Source organism: Hakea prostrata, chromosome 1 (assembly GCF_041222555.1).
Source record: "Hakea prostrata isolate BN-2017 chromosome 1, UWA_Hpros_2, whole genome shotgun sequence".
NCBI classification, from domain to species: domain Eukaryota; kingdom Viridiplantae; phylum Streptophyta; class Magnoliopsida; order Proteales; family Proteaceae; genus Hakea; species Hakea prostrata.
The window spans coordinates 46,593,081-46,608,595 of NC_142600.1; the positions used below are offsets into that span (position 1 = coordinate 46,593,081).

At 38.5% G+C, this 15,515-nt stretch overlaps 1 protein-coding gene across 1 annotated transcript; it reads right to left on the reverse strand.

Moving 5' to 3' along the window:
- Positions 1 to 1,708: 1,708 nt before the first annotated feature.
- LOC149029044 (ABC transporter G family member 9-like) lies at positions 1,709 to 7,639 on the reverse strand. Its single transcript, XM_089149737.1, has 4 exons — positions 7,541 to 7,639; positions 6,633 to 7,428; positions 2,439 to 2,755; positions 1,709 to 2,362 (listed from the first exon to the last, which is right to left on the reverse strand). Exons 1-4 carry the CDS (start codon positions 7,637 to 7,639, stop codon positions 1,709 to 1,711), a joined length of 1,866 nt encoding a protein of 621 aa, XP_089005863.1.
- Between the last annotated feature and the right edge of the window lie 7,876 nt (positions 7,640 to 15,515).

Genomic DNA, 15,515 nt, shown 5'->3' on the forward strand with positions numbered 1-15,515 from the left:
GGGAAGGACAACTCACCCTTAGATGTGTTGAATGCTGCCAATAGGGCTTTCTCTGAATTCATTGCAGCAACTAGGATTAAAGGTAACTCCTTTTGTTTTGAATGGCAGCAAGTATCAATGTCTGATTCAAATGTTGGCAAATGGTCTCCTCCACCTCAGCATATTTTTAAGATTAATTGTGATGGTGCATGGTCCAAAGATTCAAAGAAAGGAGCAGTGGGATGTATCATCCGTGATTTTAGAGGTAAATTTATCACAACCTTTTCTGAAGGAATCAACTGTGAGTCATCACTTATTGCAGAAGTAGTTGTTATTCGAACGAGTCTCCTCCAAGCCATTAGATGTGGAGTCAAAGAGATTATAATCGAATCTGATTGGTTGGACGTGATTAAGCAAATTAATGCTTCCTCTCCAGATTGTGAAATCCTTCAGATCTATCATGATATACATAAGCTTCAAACAGAGTTTGTATCTTGTGTTTTTGTTTTCATTCCAAGGTCTTGCAACTTGATTGCAGATTCCTTGGTTAAGGTGGCCCTCTCGGTCGAGCTACCGACTGTTTGGCATAACACCAATCTTTGGCTTCTTCAGATGTGCAATGAAGAAGTCAATACAAGCTCCAGTCTTCATAAATGTCTTCTTAACCAAAAAAAAAAAAAAAAAAATTCACTGTAACATTGAAATTTAAGAAACTCTTCTTCTTCCTATGTGCTTTGGGCATAAAACGTTTCATTTTTCTATGCGCTTTCGGTATTCAGTATTCTTTCACCTGTTAGATTTTATTACCTGGTATAACGTGTCTAATTAATTTATTTCATTTTTCTGAGAATACAATGAGACATTGTATAAAGCAATTAATGATTTATTGAAAAATGAAAAAAAAAAAAAAAAAAAAAAAAAAAGGAGAAAAAAGGGAGAAATTGAGAATTAAACTTAATTCAATAATTTAAATTTACAATTTTAAACATGATTTATTATTGATTCAAAGATCTAACTGATTGAATACAAAATGGTATTTGTGGAAAACGAAATGTAGCCATGTCCTTTGAGTTTATACTTTTATAATAGTAGTATGATAGTATGATATATATATATCAAATATTTGTTTTCATCCTTTTATGTATAATGATTTTAATTAAATGAATATCAATAAATTTGGTGAGTTTTTTTTCTTCTTCTTTATCTTCTAATGGGCGAACTAAGAGGCTTCAAACTTTTGGGATTCTCAAGAAAAACCTTTGAAGATTCAATTAATAATAAAAATTATATTAATTATATTTATGAGTGCTAAATTATAATTTTAGACATAATTAACTATATTATTTTAGTAAAAGTTTAGGGGTATTTTAGGGGAAAAAATGTAGCCATCTTCCATGAATTTGTACTTTTATAATAGTCGTATGATAGTATGATATAACAGTATGATAGTATGATATATGTAGAACTGAGAATCACCAGAAATTATGATTAAACAGATCTTTTATCATTCTTAAGATCTTGTCTACGCTAAAATACGATTGAAATTTCTTAAGATCTCGTCTACTCTAAAATACGAGTAAAAAGGATTTCAAGAAATTAAACCTCTTTGTCATGTCAACGGAACAAATCTGCAGCTCTCATCACTACTTATCTGCATGGTGAGTTTCTCAAAAAATTACGACACTGATGACAAGTGCTTACAAATGTCTGAAATCCGTGTAGTTTGTCACTAACGGGGCACTCCAATCCTCATGAGAGCAACATAAGCAACAAGCCTATAACCTAGAAGCATCAAGAGCATGGCAAAGATAGAGACAATCATCAAATCAAGCCCTACAATCTTTATGCCTGGAAACTCTCCAACCAAGCACGTAGTGTTGGTATCACACTGGTACGTTTCACTGGGTTTAAATTGTGATTGCAACAATAGCTTATAGGTGTAATGGGTGGTGGATACGTATTTAATCCATGCTATGAAGGCAGGGACGTGTTGCACATAGTATCCACTAGCAAGAAGAAATGTGAGCATTATGACAGATGCAAGGGTTGAAGCAGATTTAAGGTCCATTACTATTGCACCAAGAGCAAGCCCCATGCCCTGGGTAACCATTACGCTTAATAACAAAACCATCAAGGTCCCTATGAAGTTCCCTGCTGTGGGTTTCATTCCTGCCATCCAATAGGTTATGGTGACAAAAATGGTTGGGAGAACTAGCTCCATGGGAAGATCACCTACAGTGCTGGCCATGAAGTAGGATGAAAGTCTATACATTCCTGAAGATCTCTCTTTTGTGAGCATCATGCGTTCTTGAGGGAAGGTGAATAGAGCTTGGAAGAGAGGGAAGAAGCCCCAAAACCCAGAGTAAAAGAAAAGGAGCCCAACCTGCACACACCAGAATCAAAGCAAGATTAAATGTCATAACAGGTGTAACTCAAGCAACCGATTGTGGATTTCTTACCTGATCTTGTAAGTGCACACTGGATTGCCACCATAGAAGCCCCGTGATGAAAGCAACAACCAAAACCTGACTGATTTTCATGCCTGAAAAGGACTCATGCTTTCTCTCTTTTATTCCTCTCTGAAGCAACACTGAAAACTGTTGCCACCAAGTTGTACACCATCGGTCAAATTTCTTATGGTCCGTTCCATCTGAAAGCTGACTGCTCATTTCATTTAACTGTTCCTGCAATTTGTCTGCAAGATTGCTCCCGTAAGCTGAGATTAAAGCCTCCTTCACAGCTCCTTTGTCCTCCTCTCTACCATCCGAAGAAACACCTGATGAAGTATTAGGATTAATTTCTCCAACGGGTAATCAACAACAACAACAACAACAACAACAACAATAAGCCTTTTCCCAACTAAATGGGGTCGGCTACATGGATTCTTGCCCTCCAATCGGTTCTGTTCAAGGCCATGCTAGATACAAGGCCTAAGCTATACATATCCTTTCTCACCACTTCTCCTAAGGTTATCTTAGGTCTACCCCTAGCTCTTCTAGTTCCTTCAATATGGATTATATCACTTCTCCGAACAGGAGCATTTATAGGTCTCCGTTGAACGTGGCCGTGCCACCTCAAACGACTTTCTCTAAGCTTATCACTTATAGGAGCAACTCCCAAACCAACTCTAATATGATCGTTTCTTATCTTATCCATCCTAGTTTTGCCACTCATCCATCTTAGCATCCTCATTTCTGCTACACTGAGTTTATCTATATGATTCTTCTTAACAGCCCAACACTCTGCACCGTACATCATAGCTGGTCGGACAACAGTCCTATAAAATTTTCCTTTAAGCTTTAATGGAATACGCCGATCACATAAGACCCCGGATGCACCTCTCCACTTCATCCACCCTATTTTAATTCTTTGGGAAACCTCATCTTCTAAATCACCTCTTTTACTTATGATTGAACCTAGGTACCTAAAACAATCACTCTGAGGAATCTCTTTATCGTCAAGTATCACCACTTCATCATCTGCCCGATCATGACTAAAGTTACAAACTAGATATTCTGTCTTCGATCTACTAAGTTTAAAGCCTTTTGATTCCAAAGCTACTCTCCATGATTCTAATTTGGTATTAATCCCCACTTGGGTCTCATCAATCAACACAATATCATCCGCAAAAAGCATACACCAGGGGGCCTCATCTTGAATGTCTTTGGTTAATTCATCCATTATCAGTGCAAATAGATATGGGCTTAAAGTTGACCCTTGATGTAGCCCAACTGTTATCGGGAATTCATTACTTTGTCCCCCCACTGTTCTGACACTAGTCACCGAATCATCATATATATCCTTAACTATATCTACATATTTACTTGCAACACTTCTTTTCTCTAGTACTTGCCAAATTAACGCTCTAGGGACTCCATCATAAGCTTTTTCTAGGTCAATAAATACCATATGAAGGTCTTTCCTACATTCTCTATACCTTTCCATAAGTCTCCTAATTAAGTAAATAGCCTCCGTTGTAGATCTTCCCGGCATAAACCCAAATTGGTTCTCCGTAACTATAGTTAAGTGTCTCAACCGGGTTTCAATTATTCTCTCCCATAATTTCATCGTATGGCTCATCAATTTAATGCCTCTATAGTTATTACAACTTTGAATATCTCCTTTATTTTTGTAAATTGGAACCACAACACTTCTCCTCCAATTATCTGGCATTTTCCCTGTGCTCATAATCTTATTAAACAACTTAGTCAACCAAACTAGTCCATGGGTTCATGAGCTCTTCCATACTTCAATTGGGATTTCATCAGGACCTTGTGTCTTGCCGAGTTTCATCCTCCTTAAAGCTTCTTTTACTTCGGACATCGAAATTCTACGAATATAAGTTCGGACACCAGTGCCTTGGTGAAAAGTGTAATCGTCCGAAACATAAGTGCTTGAAGAATGCTCATTTAGTAAACTAGAGAAATAGGTTTCCAACTTTAATGTATTCTTCTAGTTTCCTCGCCATACATTCTATTTGGTTTAGTATTTGTTCTAAATCATTTCCACGATGAAGCTTGAGTCCACGACTTACCTGTCTGGTATTAGTTAGTTACCAACACAAACTTGACAAGGTATTGGGCAAGATTTTGATTCAAGTCACTCTAATTAATTTCGCTACCAAGTAGGAGTAGGAAGTTATTTATAGTAAAGCTATATAACAAAGATGTGAAATTGGTGAAACATACATGCACAAGATGATATGTACGAGGCCTAAGATGGGTTTTCACTATATGAAGATGAAGAAGAAACAAATTACAGTCTAAATTAATTAAATATCCTTCTCTAACATATGAGAGACTATTTATAAAAGATAGATGAAAACCTATTTTAATAAAGATCAAAATGCTGGTATGCCAAATTATGCCCAAAAAGAAAAAGAAGCACCTCAAACAGTTTGGGCCCAAAAATTATTCATTCCTTAAAGCTTGAAATTTTAAATACAACCCACAGCCTACACGGTGGTGGCCAATATCAAAAAAATGGCGATCCAGGTGCATTTAAGCCCCGAGATGATGGGCCTCAAAACAGACTGGATGGTGAAATTTATCTTCACCAAAACAGTTATAACCAACCGCAGTTCCTATTTATGAGGATAATAGAAATAAGATGAATAAGACAATTTATCTACGGCGGCAATTTGAGAAATGTTTCTGCAATCCAAATAAATTAACAACCTTTGCTCCTCTCCGTTGCATATTGAATTTTTCTTCACTTGGTCAATTAAGACTACATAGAAAATTGCTATTCCCCACTCGCCTCATGGAAGCTTGGCTCAAAGCATGGAGACTTGTTATCATTTACGATATTAGTATCAACATCCTGGAAATTAGCTTGAGCTTAGAAGGTTACAGCTAGAAAGTCAACCTATCTTTGTGCCCTGGCTCTTACAGGTTCAAATTAGAGGAAACACCATTGCCTTGTCCCTAAAGCAAAATCCTATTTTCTGACCTTTAGAGCAACCTTATCTGTTACGATCTAATTTCACAAGATAAGAACTTTGGAGGGAAGGAGAGAGAGAGAGGATTAGGATAACGCTTTCTGATGTCTTTATCTCATTCATCCGATCCTTTTTATAGGAACATCAATCAGTTATAGAAAATGTCTAGAATTCCTCTATTACGTGAATATCCAAAACTATCCTTATCTTTTAGTATAATCTTCTCATCTTACCATTTGAGAATTATGGTATTTATATCACTTCATCCTTTAAGAAAAGTGGGGCCTTTGGACTACGTGAAGAGTGCCTTGGAATCTGGTATATGGCGGATCCCATAGCAGAGGTAACATTATTCCAAATGCGTATCTGTGTTTTTTCAAGTGTCACAAAACGTGCAAAATCTAGTTTAGGGTTTTAAGACCTTCTTTGAACTTATTTGCAGGTTCTCCTCTTTTATATTAGGGTTTTAAGACTTACCCTTTTAGCTGGACAAATAGCACTTACACCCCCTCTTAGTTGGATAATATCACTTATCTCCCCTCTTACCTAGCAAATATATCAAACACCTCTCCTTTGTTAATTTTCTCAATTAAATTTAATTTTTACCGTTAAATATTTTTCTAAAACCCCAAACTACCATTGGCTAAAATTTTTTTTTATTTTAAACAATAAATTATCATAATCACTCTAATAGTTAAAATACTAAATTATCCTCAATTAAAATAATTTTTAAAAAAACCAAAACACCATAGTTAAAACTCAAATTATCTTTGTAATTAAAGATAATTTGAGTTTTAACTATGGTGTTTTGGTTTTTTTAAAAATTATTTTAATTGAGGATAATTTAGTATTTTAACTATTAGAGTGATTATGATAATTTATTGTTTAAAATAAAAAATATTTTTAGCCAATGGTAGTTTGGGATTTTAGAAAAATATTTAACGGTAAAAGTTAAATTTAACTGAGAAAATTAACAAAGGAGAGGTGTTTGATATATTTGCTATTTGTCCAGCTAAAAGTGGAGGTAATATTTACCCTTTATTTATATATTTATTTTTTTTCTCCAGATATCTAGTGTTTCTGTTTTATCTCTTTCTTCTTCTTTTCTAACACTTCCAACTTCTGAAATCCTAATTCTCAAAAAAAAAAAAAGTTGCTCCGAAAAGAAAAAGAAAATCAAGAAAAACTAAATGGGGCTGATTCATGTACGTACCATTTGCAAGATCAAGAAGGAAATCCGAAGGGTTCATGGCGACTGAAGGGGCATAACCAATGCTAGAGAAATAATCCATTGCTCCAGCTCCAGTTCCAAAATACAAAGGGTTACCCTCTGACAAAAGTAAAACCTTATGAAACATGTAATAGAGTCTGCTCGAAGGCTGGTGTATGGTCATCACCACTGTCCTTCTACCTAGTGCAAGCTCCCACAAGGTCGATACAATTTGTTGAGCCGTGGTGGAATCAAGCCCTGATGTGGGCTCATCCAGGAATAGAAGGCTTGGGTTGATCAACATTTCTTGTCCAATGCTCACCCTCTTGCGCTCTCCCCCTGAAACTCCTCTCAACATTGGCCCTCCTATGATGCTGTTCTTGCACCGAGACAACCCAAGTTGAGCAATCACTGCTTCTGCATGCATGACCTTCTCATCTTTAGTTAAGCTGTTGGGAAGCCGTAGAAGAGCAGTGAAAAATAGGGTTTCAAAGACGGTTAGGTGGGCATAGAGCACATCATCTTGTGTAACGAAACCAGTGTTTCTCTTCATTTGGCTGGAGAAGGGTTGGCCATTGTAACTTATCGTTCCTCCAAGGTGTCCACTAAGTCTCCCACCCAATGCAGTTAACAGTGTTGTTTTGCCACTACCTGAAGGACCTAACATGGCTAACATCTCCCCTGGTGATACAGCACCTGTTATGCCTTTCAAGATCACCTTCTCCTCTGTGTTCGAATTTTTACTATTTCTCCATAATCCTCTTTTTGGAGTCTTGATCCTGTATACAACATCTTCAAACTGCAACATAAAATTGATGTTAATCGATACCATTTGTTGATTATTAATAGGGGGGAAAAAAAGAAAAGAAAAAAAAAGGAATTGAACTCATAGAAGGTGAAATAGAAAGGACCTTGAGAATAACAGGACGGTTAGCCTTTTTAAAAATGGCGGAAACTTCTGAATCTTGTGATTCATTTAAATTAACACTCTGAGCCTCCATGTCCACCATCTGCTTGGTTCCCTTGTGTCCTTGAAATCTGTGTTCCCTTTTCGAGAACTCCAGAAATTGCTCCCTGCTGGTGTTGGATTCAGGGAAGAAAGGACATTGTCTATTCTAAAGATCAGAAGAACATAAGAGGATGGAAATATCGTCGTCGTCGTAGCTGAATTTATGATACTTTGAAGATTGAGAGATACAATTACAATATCAAATATCAAAGATGAGATGAACGTGTGATGGATGAGAGGAGAGGTTTGAGGAGAGCAATTTGCAGTAACAGCAAATACCTTAAGGGCGATAGATGAGCTAATATGGGCTGTTTTTACGGGACTCAGTTGTTGTTTGCCACAACTAGTCTATTCAGTTAATAACTTAGATGATAGCTTAATGCTATTAACCTATTTAAGATGCCCCTCTAAGATTGTGACATGTCACATCTAATTACCCTACTGTCAGAATTAGATGCCCAATTACAAAAAAAAAAAAACCGCTGAAGAATCCTTAAAATCTACCACGTCGCTCATCTCTCCTTATGAAATCTAAAAAATCACTAAAATCCAATATGCATGTGATGCGTCCAAAATCTGCTCAGCCCTTAGATCGTTGATGAATGACCTGCAAAAACAACCGTCAGATGTGGCCCGACCGCTGTGATCGGGAGTCCACCTCCGAATGCTAAGTCAGTTGATGAACTTAATCACAAACGGCTATGCTAGAGCACAGAGCTAAGGAATGAATAACGAGAATACGATTCAAATTGTATGTGTTTCTCCTTCTTCTACCTTGTGAGTAGGTGATGTCTTATATAGAGTGTACCTTCGAATCTCCTTCGTTGGATGTATTTGAGCCTTCTTCGGATAGTCGTCAGATTTTAATAGATAGATCCGTTGAGTGATAGATCCCTACTAGGTTGGACTAGTAGATGACTCCTTTGATAATACGATCGTTATATGGTAGTTATCCATATAATAGCGATAAGTGACAGCCGCCAAATGCTGCTACCTGTCTCTTTGTCGATTAACCTATTCGAATCGTAGCGGATTAGGGTGAGCTTGTGACTGAGTTAGTTTTCTTCCTCAACAAGTTATCTCCTGAACCCGACTCGCTCGGAAGCAAGTCGATTCCTTTCGTCTCGACCGGGGTCGAGGGTCGAACCAAGATTGAACCAGGTTCGGTTATATTTTCTCCATATCATGAGCCCCCCAGACCAAGCGTTCGGACGATCCCGAGGGCTTGGTTTTGAATTGGGTATTTTGTCGAACAATAGTTTTGCATAATCCCCAACCCATTAAATGTCATATCACATTTAATGCGGCTGTATCGCTTTTTCCTCGAGCATTGTGAGTATTTTCACTTTTTGTGGGGGTGACGCCACGTGTCCTCTGTAGCTGAAACTATCGTTGCTCACGAAATCGAAACGATGGTTTCTGAACGCCTGTTTTTGATTCGTGAGTTCAAACTTTCGAATTGTCTCCAAATCTCTCGATCGTTGATGTTGAATCCATCTCAATCGTACACGTCCTCGAACACTCGTGCAAGTGCTTAAAACGCGGTTCGTTGTCTTCGTAGGTTTCATTCTCTTTGTTTGAAATTTTGAAACCTCATCGTCTTCTTTGCGCTCTAACGATCTTCTCACTCTCGAGCATTCTGCCTTAGTGATTCAGTAAGTCTACTGACTCTTTTACGATCTTTACTTTCGTCTCCAGGTTTCTTTTTCTTGCTAGAAACCACAACTAGACTTTTTTAGTAATGGAAGGCGGTAGGGTTTCTTCTGAAATTCCTCCTGGACTTAGCGCCGGTAAGGGCGATACTGGTGATGAGGCCTTTGCCTCTGTCCCCTCTGAGTAGTCGGATAGCTACAAGAAAACCCTAACTGCTCTCTAGCGTGACTTCGCAGAAGTTAGCCAACAGAGAAAAGCAGAAGAAAATCCTGAGGCTTCTTCTGCCCTTCCTGAGTCTGGACCATCCAGGACTACGAAGGTGACTGCCGAATCCTCTGGGCAGTCCAAACAACCTATCAAGTCCTTTGATGGACCTAGTTTTGTTGCTTCATCCTTTACTGAGGAGAACCTTCCGCTAGCCATCCAACGCTTCGACTTTCCTTCCTCATACCATCTTAGGGCCCTCACTTCTGATGAGAGGGTTGATTCGATCCTTCCTGCAAATTTTCCCTGTATATAGATACTCTGGAAAGCGGAGTTCGCTTTCCCTTCTTCAATACTTTGTTTTCTGCTGTTCTAAATCATTGGGACATTTGTCCCGGAATGCTTCTTCCCAATAGCTGGCATCTCATCGTCGACTTCTTGGGTTTATTGTGAAATCCCACCTAATCCTAACCTTGTTGTTGTATCAAATGCATACATACCATATGCATTGTTCGATTTATTCTTTGTCATATGAGTTGCCTAGTTTTGTTTGGTAGAAGTTTACGCCAAAGCTTATCTATTTCTCTACAATTTCTTCTTGTGCCTCCCATTCCCTTTGATAGGAGGGTGATCTTAAATCATTCCCATGACTGATCCTTCTATCCCTGCTGTTCTAGAGTGGATCTCCATACACTCTATAACCTTGTGAATTCTCCACATGATGATTTCGAAGAGAAATCAAATGTGATCTTCATGAATTGTTATTCCTTCTAATTGTTTCAAGACTTCAAACTTTTCATCTCCTATTCTTCAATCAAAGATTAGTAATCTCTCTTGTGTTGTATTGATTTACTCTTGCTATGATTTATTCTTTGTGATTGAGATTACGAAGAAGATGCTGCATACTTGCAACCATCTCTTCTACAATCTCCTTTCATTCTTAAGGTTTTATGATCTTCATATTGATCTTCACCATGATCCTTGTGAAATCTTAATGAAGCCATGATCATACTTTCGATTTGATTTCAAAGCATGTTAGATTTACTCCCCTGTTTTCTTACAAAAGTCTCATCGTTATTTGTTCCCCGTAGATTTTGAGAGAAGGAAGTCCAGTTAGAAGCGAAGTACCACCATCTCTTTGGAAGCCAAGTACCCTCCCAATTTCGAGGACGAAATTATTTTAAGGGGGGGAGAATGTGAATTCCAGCCCAAAACCTAAATTAGACACCCTATTTGTTTTGGATAAAGAAAAACTTGTTTGATGTTTAACCTTGAAGTTGGACCTTGAGTATGGTGTTGATATGTTTAGAAGATCCTAGAAAGTCAGGTCGGACCTCTCCCTTAGTGTAGATTCGAAAACCCGAAGTGAAGGAAGAAGACTTGTGGGCCATCTCAGTTGAAGACATGGTCTTTGAACCCAAACCCATAGAAAATTGATGATGGAATTTCCCTATTTGAAAACCTTGTCTGATTTGGAGATGAAATGCACCTTGATGAAGAAAAGATTGGTTGATGACCTTAGAGCATGGTTAGATATAATTTAAAGCCATTTTCCTATACTAGGTAAGTTATAGTTGTTGTGTTTAAAATTTCGTTTGATTCCGATAAGAGAAAGGCCCTCAAATCCCTGTTTTAGGCTATGCTGTCAGCCTGGGTCGATTGGGCCAATCATCCCAACCCAGTCAACCCAAGTAAACAGAATTCAAGCAAAATCTTCTGTTTAGGTCATTATTGCTATATATACCTCATAACTTCGTGTTTTTAGTATCCCTAACCTCCAAAACACCTAGAGAACGAAGGGAACTCATCTCCAAGCCTCCATTGGTGTGGAAGAAGATCTACATTCAACTCTCAAGCTTTCTCTCTCTTGTTCTTCAATCAAAGGTTAGTATTCAATCTATTATGCTATTGATTCATTCTTACTAGGATCATTCTCTTCTCTAATCTAAGATTATGAGGAAGATATTGCATCTCTACAATCATATCTTCTACAATCTCTTCTCATTCTATATGCTATGATTTCATATTCATTCTCAACATGATTTTCATGATTTCTTCTTAAACTATGGTCATGTTCTTATTTTGATTTCTTCTAGCATATTAGATGCATCTCTATGATCATTCTTACTCTTGATTTACTGTGTTCATGTACTCGAATGAGATCTCATCATCTCTAGTTCATCTCTTTCATTCATAGCTTGTTTTCAATGGAAACCATGATTTTTACCAAAATAGAAAGTATGATTCCAAATTAGTAAGTAATGGTTTTGATCGTTGTTTGATGTCTAAAATATGCTTTTTAGTCTTAGACTACTGTGTTAGACATTCCCTCCAAGTTTCGTAGCATTCCGGATTGTATAGAATAGGTTTCGGATCAAAATTCTGTTTTTGGACTCGAATTACTCTCTGGGCAGATTGCCTGGGTTGACTGAATCAATCAACCCAGCCAATCAACCCGCAGTGACAACAACTCTGTTTTTGATCCGTTTCGACTCCAATCTTTTGGAATCACTTCTTATGACCTATACATGTTTTGTCAAGCTTGTTTAGGTGATTTTGGATATGTTCTCTGATCTCTTATTTGAAGACTATAAGTTCGGATTACGAGGTGAGTATTCCAACTCACAATATGCCTATTTACACGTCTTTATGTATTATGACATGAATGCATGATTTAACTACTATTGTTTGGTTTTCTTTACATCATGATACTTTTGCAACTACAGTAGCTTGTCCACATTGTTAATTTAATATTAGAATTGATTATTGATTATGAGTATGTGTTATGGACTATGATGTGGATGTGGATGCGAATATGACTTGTATGGAATCATGATGTGATGTGGATGCTTAGGTCATAGTTGTGGAATGGGGAATGCCTTATTGGCGTTTCTGTCTTTGGACATTAGTGGAAGTGGTATGTGACGCTTTCCTATGGTGCCCTTGACTCTTTCCCTAACTACTGGTTGACATACCTAGGATTGGTCTAGCAGTGTTTGGCTAGGAATACCCCTGCTATATCAGACCCGATTTGGAAGGGTATTGAAACCGAACGACCAGTGGCAGCAATGGGGATTCATGGGCACTCAAGACCGGTAACCAACCCGTGAGGGGACATGAATCACATTGTGGGGGACATTTATGGGCAGGGTTGCATATGGATAGACTTGGGCTCATGGGCGCTCAAGACCGGTAACCAACCCGTGAGAGGACATGAGAGCTTTCCGTTTACTATATGTGGATGACCTATAGGGTTGATGAGTCCGTAGTCTGGGACTATGCTGATGCTGACTCTAGTGTGAAGGATACCGGAAAGGATCGCCAGGGGCGAGGAATGGACGTATCTGGATATGAGTTGATATGACTAAGTAGAAGACTTGCATTGGGCTAGGCTTTACCCTAACATGCGCCAATACTTAGACCAATAGTGATGTGAGAGAGCGGTGACTTAACCCTAGCCATGGAATGTCCCGAGGGATGCCTTAACCAACTACCATCGGCAGAGCCCAAGATGCCTAGATGGCTGAGGGAGAGTGAATGACCTTCCCAAAGAAGTATGGTGCTATGACTTAAAAGCATGTCTGCCAATAGAGACCAGCATACATACATAGAGTTAGAAGCATTCTTGCATATATTGTTTCATATCATTGCATATATGTTTGCCTGTGAATGCATGTGAAGATGCTTATTGTGTTTGGATTACTTGCTAAGTTCTTTTGAGCTTACCCTTCGGGGGACTTGTTTTTAGATGACATTGCAAGTACGAAAGAGAACCCGTGCACCAGCACGGAGAGCCTTAGCACGGAGAACCTTTCCGTACATGGTACAGCTCCGGTTGTCCTTGGACAAGGAAATGAACAACGAGGCAGCCAACACTCGGATTTGGGCTGCATTGATGGCTCCCATTGACGGCATCCAGCATTGTCTTAATCGCTGATGGGATCTTGCGCTAGATGCTGATCTGAAGCTTTAAGAGCATGACCCTAAAGTGAAGAAGATGAAGATTGAAGAAGAAGAAGAAGAAGAGCCGACTGAAGATGTGGATTAGATTCTCTTGTTTCTTCTAGACTTTTATTTTACTTGTATTAGCTTAGAGCTTGCTTTAGATTTCGATCTACCTTCCGCATATGTTGTGGGGTATATTTCTGCTATACTCTATAGTTGTCTTTTGATTTAGTATCTTGTTATTCCGCACTCTGATATTCTTTAGTGATCCTTCTGAGTTCCTTTCTTGACTTTTATTAGTAAGATACTTATGTTTTGACTTTTATTAGTAAGATACTTATTAGTAAGATACCTTTCTTGACTTTTATTAGTAGGATCTACCTTCCGCATATGTTCTTGCTTTTGATTATGTTATTGTGCTAAATGGATATGATCTTTCCTAAACTTGATCTTTTGGGCTATGGATCACTCCCCCGGGTAACCCAGATAGGGTATAGGCTGGGTGTATTTGGGCGGGATGTGACATTTATGTTTTGAACATGGCATCACAACTTCTCTTCCTCTCTTTGTACATTTTTATGTTTTTTCTCTTTCCCATCCTCCTAGTTGGGTTGTGCTTTCCAAGCGCAACAAAGTTGAGCTTGACTGGTCGGGCAGCATTCTTGCCAGGGGAACCTGCCCTTCCAATCACAAAGGGTGGTGCAAGCGGTATTTTTTTTTCCGAGTGCCTCAATCAAACCTTAATTTCCCGACCACCTGGAAATTGTACACTTCATACTCTGAGGGCAACCGGGTCCCTCAACTATCCAAAGAAGACAGTGCTGTTGTCAAGAAGATCAAGTCAATTCCATGGTATCAAGAGATACAAGGATATAAGATGGAATACAACTCCATTCTTCAATACTGGGGGGTGGCTCAACGTGAGCTTTCTAACTGCCACGTTTCGTTTTCTTGAATGTACTGCAAACGTTTTCAACTTTTCAACTTTTGTTCTTCTTTGTAGTGCCTCCAAGAATGAATCAAAAAACCTTCGGGTGAAGGCTTCCAAGGCCGTTGTGACTACAGAGCAACGGTCCCCTTGAGCATTGACTGCAGAACAGGTGGCTTCTATGCCTCCTCCAGACCCTTCTTATAAGGCTATTAGAAACCTGAAGCCAGTGGTTGAGGCTTCGGGGAGAGGGAAGAAACCGATGGTAGAAGAGGTCGAGGCCCCCTCTCCCATTCGAACCAAAAGGAAGCATGACTCGGTCTGTGAAATCCAGCCCAAACCTAGCCAAGACACCCTATCTATTTTGGATGAAGAAAGGTTATTTTAATGTTACATCTTGAAGTTGGACCTTGATTCCAGTGTTCTATCTCCTTCTTCTCTCTTTTCTTCTTCTTATGTTCTATCTTGATGTTTTGATTATGGAGAAGGTGTTACACTACTATAACTACCTATTCTCTAATCTCCTTATGTCTTAGAGTGAACCCCCAATCACTCTATCCATTCCTTGAAACCACATGGTGAATCTCCTCAATTCTTCACTGATTTTGATTGAGTTTTGGACAGCATGATCATTCTACTGTAGCTTCTTTTCTCATTAATGTTTAACATGTTTGATCTTAGCCTTTACTGCTGTTCCAATGTGTTTCATCTCCTTGAATCAATTCCCCTTTCTTTCTCGCCATTTTAGCCTTCTATGTTGACCATTGATATAAGCATTCTAGTAAGTTTCTATTTTTGATTCCTCTCATTCTAGGATTAGTATTCTTTTGATTTTCTATTTAGTTATTCTTGCCTCTGATATGTTCTTGATATTCATTAGAGAGAAGCCTTGTTCTCTCTAATTCTTCCCTTGAATCCATGGTGAGTTTGCTATGAGAACCATGTTGTTTCCAATTTAGAAACTCATGTTCCCAAGTAATAAAGTACTGATTTTTGGACCATGGATGATGCCCAATTCATGCTAGATAGTCTTAGTATGTTTGTGTGAAGTTCCCTTTCGAATTTCGGATCAATCGGACTTCAAACGAAGAAGTTATGACCAAAACAGTGCAATCTGTACCTTGCTATCTCCATTGGTCGACTGGGC

Coding starts and splice junctions, on each gene's coding strand:
- LOC149029044 (XM_089149737.1), bottom strand. CDS start 7,639: ATGGTGGACATGGAGGCTCAGAGTGTTAATTTAAATGAATCACAAGAT. Junction 7,429..7,540: donor ACCGTCCTGTTATTCTCAAG/GTCCTTTCTATT, acceptor TTTATGTTGCAG/TTTGAAGATGTTGTATACAG. Junction 2,363..2,438: donor GTGTGCACTTACAAGATCAG/GTAAGAAATCCA, acceptor TGGTGTGTGCAG/GTTGGGCTCCTTTTCTTTTA.